Here is a 7,410-nt window from a genome sequence, read left to right on the forward strand (position 1 = left end):
TGGGAGAAAGCTTTTGGACGGTAAGACAGGCACCCCTCGTCGTCCAAAAGCTTTCTCCCATCCCCCCCCTGCCCTGACTCTACTCTTTGTTTCCTACATTATCTCCCCCACCCTCTCTACCAACCCTTCCCTTATCCCCCTCCACCACATTTCATCCAACAAAACCCCCCTATCCACCGAATCAAACGCCGCTTTCAAATCAATAAACAACGCAATTAACTTCTCCCCTTTATTCCTTATCTGCCTATTTACCAAAAAGTTCAAAACATAAATATTATCCATAGTCCCCAACCCCTTCCTAAAGCCCGTTTGATTCAATGGAATTAACCCTTTCACCTCCACTTCGTCCCTTAACCTTTCCGAAAGCACCGCCGTATACACCTTATACAAAGTCGGCATTATTGAAATCTCCCTATAATCCCTCACCTCTTCCCCCTGCTCCTTTTTCCTTACTGGCACAACCACTCCCTCCTTCCATTCCTTTGACCACCCCCCCATCCAAATTTCATTACACACCTTCCAGACCCATTCCTCCATCTCTCCCTCATATTTCCATACCTTATTCGGAATTCCATCTATCCCCATTGCCTTACCGTCCTTCAGATTTCTCGTCGCCCTCCTTATCTCCTCCCTACTTAGATCCCTTTCCCACCCCTGCTTTCTCCTTTTACCTTTTCCCCTTATCATTCTTCCTTCCACGCCCCCCAACAACTCTTTGAAATATCCTTCCCATTCTTTCATCTCTATCCCCTTATTTATCCCTTTCCGTCTCTTCCTTTCCCCATTAACTATTTCCCACACCTGACTCTCATTCCTCGCCCCCTCCACTTTCCTCTCCCATCTCTCATTCTCTTCCCTCTTTTTTGTCTCGCATAACTCCTTATATTCCCTTTTCTCTTTCCTGTACTCCATTTCCTTCCTATTACCCTTCCTCCACTCCCTTAGTACCCTTCTCACCCTCTCTTTCTTCTCTCTACACTCCCTATCCCATCATCCCCTTACCTTCCTTTCTTTACCTATCTCCTTCTCTATAACCCCCAAAATCTCCCTTACTCTTCCTTCCGTTTCCTTCATGCACTCCATCCACTCCATCCCCTTTCCCTCCCTCCATTCCACTCCCCCCAATCTCTCTCTAAATATCACCTTACTTTCCTCATCACACCCCCCTACTCGCTCTTCCTCCCTCCTTTCCTTTACCTTTTCCCTTTTCTCTCCCTCTTTTCCATGTCACAACCAGGGGATGGTAATCCGAGTCAATTTCATCCCCCACCTCCAAATAATCAATCTCTTCCCTCGTTTCTTCATTCGTCAACACATAATCAATCACTGACACCCCCTTCTCTCTGTATACGTCCAATTACCCTCTTCGTCCTCTTTTACATCCCCATTTAATATCGACCAACCCCTTTCCCTTATAAACTCCACCAATTTACCCCCAACCTTGTTTTTCCTATCCCTAGACCTTTTCTTCTCTTCCTCCTCTCCTTCCATTACTTCCCTTATCCTTCCTCCCTCACTCCCCGTTCTTGCATTAAAATCTCCCCCTATCACAGTTCTTATCCCCTCTTCCTTCCCCTTCATCCATTCCGCCAAACTCTCCAGCTTCTTTTCCATATCCATATTTACATACACCCCCATCATCCTTACTCTATTCCTTCCTACTTTCAACATCCCTGTCATCACCCCCTCCCTTCCCCTTCTATCCCCCCACACTCCCTATTGTTATCACCCCCATCCATCCCCTCTTCTTCCTTTCTACCCTCTTCTCCCATATACAACTCCTTCCTACTCTCCAACAGCATACCCCCCCCCCATTGCCCTTCCTTTCTTATTTTTCCTCTTCGCCTCCTGCACTCTCCAAACATAACCCTCCGGCAACCTCTCTTTTAAATACTTCCCTCCCCTTTTCTCCACCCACGTCTCCATCAAAACCATCGCATCTCACCTTTTCAATCTATCCCAAAAATCCTTATCCTTATTTCCCAACTCCGCCACATTCCAAAACGCCATCTTTACCACTTTCCCCTCCCCTCTTCTTCTCTCACCTCTCTCCTCTTCCCCCCCTCTTCGAACGCTGCTCTCTAATATCCTCCCCGCCTCCCTTTCCCTTCTCTCCCTACTCATCCTCTCCCCTTTGCCCTCCTCTCTCGTCTTCTTCCTCCTAACCCTGTCCTTTACGTCCTCCCTTCCCCTTCTATCCCCCCCACACTCCCTATTGTTATCACCCCCATCCATTCCCTCTTCTGCCTACCAGTCTTCAACTCCTTTACTTTATCAACCATTACCTCCGCCTCTATACTTCCCAAAATCTGTCTTATCTTCCCCTCTATCTCCCCATTTCCCCCTCTACCCCTTTTATTATAATATTCCTTCTCTTCTCTTCTCTTTCTCTCCATTCGCTCTTTCTCTCTAATCTTCTTATCCTTTTCATCAATCTCTCTCTCCCTTCCCCTTCCCCTATCTCCTCTCTATCTCCTTTTCCTCCCTTCACCCCTTCCCGCTCCCCTCCCCCTATTCTCATTTCTTCTAATTCCCTTTCCATCTCTTTCAATCTCTCTACCATTTCCCCTCTTTCCCTCTCCCACCTTTCCTCCCTCTCCTTCAGCTCTCCTTTCATCCTCTCTACTCCCTTCTTCACCCACTCCTGTCCCTCCACTACTTCCCTTATCTCTTTCCCAATAAACACTCCCTCATTTCCTCCCTCATCTCCTTTAATAATTCTTTCATACCCCCATCTCCCCCCTTTTCTCCCAGAGATCTTACCATCTTCTTACTACTCCTAAATACATCCTCTACCTTCCCCTCTCCCTCCTCTCCATCCTCCCCTTCTCTCTTCCTTTTCTATATCCCCCATGCTCCCCCTCCTCTCCCTCTCTATCTTACAAAATCTTTCCGTCATCCCCTTCACCCTCTCCCTCTCACCCTCTCCTTTCCTTTATCTCTCACCCTCTCTCTCACTCTCTAGCTTCTTATCACGCCTACCAAACTTCCGGAACAGACCTTACTTTTCGCCTTTACCTTATATTCCTCTTTCTCGAACTCACTTATCCCCTCCTTTCTGTCTCCTCGTTAACCCCCCCCTCGCACTCCTCGCACTCTACTCTAGCTACGTCCCCTAACCTCAACCTCTCTTTCCCTCCTTCCTCTCTCTATACAGCCCTTTTCCTTCCACTCGCACATTCTCCCTTCCTACTCTCGACTTCCTCTTTCACCTCCACCCACTCTCACTCACACACACCTCTCTAACTCTCCACTCACACTCTCCACTCTGCCAACCCCAAATTCACGTGCTCACTTTCGATACACCGGAAACGGAAGTCCAATTTATACACTTTTGTAAACGGTATTTTGAAAAAAACTAGAACATAACAGGCGCGCGCTTCGCGCGCGCTACTAAGCTTTTAACATTTATGTAGGATACTTTCCTGCAAAAATATCAATGTCAATAATCTAAATGTCAATAATCTATATGGTCAGATTTTGATTATTCAAAAAAAGGATTCCTAATATGAGATATAAGGGTTTTCTTGTGTGAGGTGGTATCTCATAACGAGAAACTAAGGAAAAAATAAAGATAAACTTTTTATATACACTTTTATTATGTTACATACAAGTAGGAACAAAGAATTTAAATGTTATACATAATAATTATATAATTTTTCAATATGTATGTATGTGAGTACGTTTATGTGAGTCTATCACTGCATGCAGATTTCATTACCTAATGTTTATTTTTGTATAATAAAACAAGTTTTAAAGACTAACCTCAATAAAATTTGACAACATTCAATTTCATAAATCTTTTTTTGCAAAGACTACACGCATGATTTAATAATGAATTTTCTACTAAAGAGGTTTCACGCTAAGAGTAAAAGATTCATGATAGAATCAAACACATGCGCTTATTAGTTTAGCAGAAACCCTGCTATCTCATATTAGGAACCTATCCCATAATAAGCGACTTTACCTTATATATTAGGAGATATATTATATTAATATTTATATATATTATATATTATATGATATATGTTATACATTATATATATATATATATATATATATATTAATATAATATATATCGATATTAATATTATCAATATATATCTTGATTAAGATTACATTAAGATTTCTTATATTTATACATTACATATTTTTACATTTTACATATTTTGAAATTAATATTACATATGTTGAATATGTAATATTAATTTATATAATTTCGTAACTGTTTGGCACCAGCTGAGAAAGAGACTCCCGTGGAAGAACTGGTGGATGCGATTTTGGAAAAGGACTGGTAGTTCTCGATTGAGTATGTGCGAGGAACAGAATAGAGACTCGCGACATAGGAAGAGATTTGTGTGGTCAAATATACGTGAATATAATAATATTCATTTCTATCCGCCAATGCAAATACGCATCCTGTTTCTATCTGCAAATACATAAACGTATCTTATCCATTTCTGTTTGCAGAACTTATTAGACCGGTATCAGACTCGACATTGAAGATTGAGATTTAAGACTGAAATATGGCCAATGACGACAAAGGAATTTTAGCAGCTATCGTTTCGATTGATTAAATCTCAATCTTCAATACGTAGTCTGTGATTCCTTAAGATAATTATCTGCACCTGTATGTAAAGGTAATGTGCCACCCAATTTCCATTTCTTACTGATGATGCGAATATGCACATTCAATCCGTTTTATTCTTACGGGTAAATGCATATTACATCAACCTGCTTCTCAGGATTTATCGTAAAATTTTTCACCACAGTGAATAAGCATGTTTATTACACTGATCTCAAAAATATATTATGGATAGCTGGGCATATAAGCCGAAAATTGTATCCGAGATAGAATTAAATGTGACATTAAAGAGTGAACAGGCATATTTTGCGTCACATGTGAAGGTAATTATTAAAGATATCAAGATGCACATGAAAGAGTGAACCAGCATATTTTGCGTCACGTGTGGAGGTCATTGGTCGCATTCAGCAGACTCAACTGTTGTGAAGCAGATCTATGAGCACTCGCTGCTATTGATGTATACTTCTAGATTATCCAATAGCAGCGAACACTCACGAATCTGCTCAACAACAATTGAATCTGCTGAACGCGACCATTATCAAAGATACACGTTTCACTGTACATTTTTTCATATACCAGGAGTATATCACATTATAAATATTACCTTTCGTAACTCCTTGGCTGTATATACAACAACATAGAAGGCCTTTCTCCAGAGAAGCTCCTCTATTTTATGCACGTTTCCAAAAGAGTCTTTTCATATCAATCTCTCGCAAGAATCCTTAAGTTTCATATGCTGAATTTTTCAAAAGGAAAGAAATATGTCGCTTACTGACAGGGCACGATTCTTTCGCTCATCCAATTTCTTAACGATCTCTATCACGCTTCTTAACAAAACAAATAATAAAATGTACATTAAAGAGTGAACCAGCATATTTTGCGTCACGTGTGGAGGTCATAGGTCGCGTTCAGCAGACACAACTATTGTGAAGCAGATCTATGGGCACTCGCTGCTATTGGTGTATTCTTCTAGATTATCCAATAGTAGCGAGCGCTCACGAATCTGCTCCACAACATTTGAGTCTGCTGAACGCGACTATTATCAAAGATACACGTTTCACTGTACATTTTTTCATTTACCAGGAGTATATCACATTATAAATATTACTTTCCGTAACTTCTTGGCTATATATAGAACATCGTAGAAGGCCTTTCTCCAGAGAAGCTCCTCTATTTTATGCACATTTCCAAAAGGATATTTTAATATCAATCTCCCGCAATAATCCTTAAGTTTCATATGTTGAATTTTTCAAAAGGAAAGAAATATGTCGCTTACTGATGGGGCACGATTCTTTTGCTCATCCAATTTCTTAACGATCTCTGTCCTGTCACGGTTCTTAACAAAACAAATAATAAAATGTACATTAAAGAGTGAACCAGCATATTTTGCGTCATATGTGAAGGTCATTATTAAAGATATTAAGATGCACATTAAAAAGTGAATCAGCATATTTTGCGTCACGTGTGGAGATCATTGGTCGCGTTCAGCAGACTCAACTGTTGTGAAGCAGATCTATGAGAACTCGCTGGTATTGGTGTATTCTTCTAGATTATCCAATAGCAGCGAGCGCTCACGAATGTTAAGAGATAATACTTTCGTGACCGAGATAATATTTTTCGCAATAAGAATTAATTATTTACAGATTTTAATATGTCATTCAACATTATTAAGATCGTTTCGAAGATGCAAATAAGCATCAATATTTGTTAAATTGTTAGTCAATTTAACTCGTGATATTACTGTGGTAGTTTATAGAGTTAGCGTTTCAAGATCGAAAAATCATTTCGACGCGCGTTTCAGGGGACTACAAACGTAGTATATAAATTCACATAAGAATCATACAAGCATTAAGGGGATCCTAAATACATTTGTATTACCGACTAAATATATATAATTTTTGTATAAACGAATACTCTGTTTATCTTTCACGGATTCGAAAATCCTTTTCCACGATTAAAGTATACACATTTATACGTGTTTGTGAGGTGGAGTCTACGCTGAGAATAATAAAAAATTTCGAAATCGATATATTTTTTACCATTTCTTAGTGTAACGCGGCGTCTAAACTGTTAAGTTGTGACAACATTTGCTTGATGTCAAAGTTTTGCAACATAATAGCATTGGAAAAATCATTTAATTCCCTTCATTTTTGCTTTCGATCATTTTGATGTATCTCTCATCTGTGTTGAACTATAATGGAAAATGTTATGTTATGTTATATATAATTGTTCGTCAACAAAGACTCGGGCTGAGAAACAAACCAGGAATAGTAGTTGCTCGATTTTCTCGGAGATGGCGTTGCACTCAGAACAGGGCCCAGCTGATCTGAGAATCTGAGTGCGTTCGGAAAGAAATATATAGATCTGTCACGATGAACTTTCTGAACTTATTGCACCGTGTGCAACAATTCTGAGAATTCTTCAATGAAGAACAAATTATTGTCAGATTTGTCAGTACTTGTACATGTTCTTATCGAAAGACATAGAGAATGGATTGCGCGATCCGTATTTAAGTAGTATATCAAATGTGGTCGACAATAATGAGAGAGAGAGGTACCGTGGGAGACGGCCAATTTCTCTCTCATTCTCTCTCCCATCAAACCATTGAATGGAAAGAGATAGAAATGGCCGTCTGCCACGACTCCTCTCTCTCATCCCTATCGATTTTGACACACGGATCGCGCAGTCCATTCTCTATGCTTGTCTATATCTTTGTTCTTACCTGATGCTGAACAAACATAAACTACGTATACACGGCTCGTTTTATGCCAAAGTTATAACATCGATGTTATGAAACTAACCAATCATAGCTATTCCTCTGAAGA

General features: G+C 40.0%; 1 protein-coding gene across 1 annotated transcript; it reads right to left on the bottom strand.

Annotated features, from left to right (window-relative positions):
• Positions 1 to 229: 229 nt before the first annotated feature.
• LOC108759461 (uncharacterized) lies at positions 230 to 912 on the bottom strand. The gene is made up of 2 exons (XM_018504903.1): positions 337 to 912; positions 230 to 244 (listed from the first exon to the last, which is right to left on the bottom strand). The coding sequence occupies exons 1-2, from the start codon at positions 910 to 912 to the stop codon at positions 230 to 232; spliced, it is 591 nt and encodes a 196-aa protein (XP_018360405.1).
• Positions 913 to 7,410: the final 6,498 nt, after the last annotated feature.

Source organism: Trachymyrmex cornetzi, unplaced genomic scaffold (genome assembly GCF_001594075.2).
Source record: "Trachymyrmex cornetzi isolate Tcor2-1 unplaced genomic scaffold, Tcor1.1 scaffold1874, whole genome shotgun sequence".
Lineage (NCBI taxonomy): Eukaryota > Metazoa > Arthropoda > Insecta > Hymenoptera > Formicidae > Trachymyrmex > Trachymyrmex cornetzi.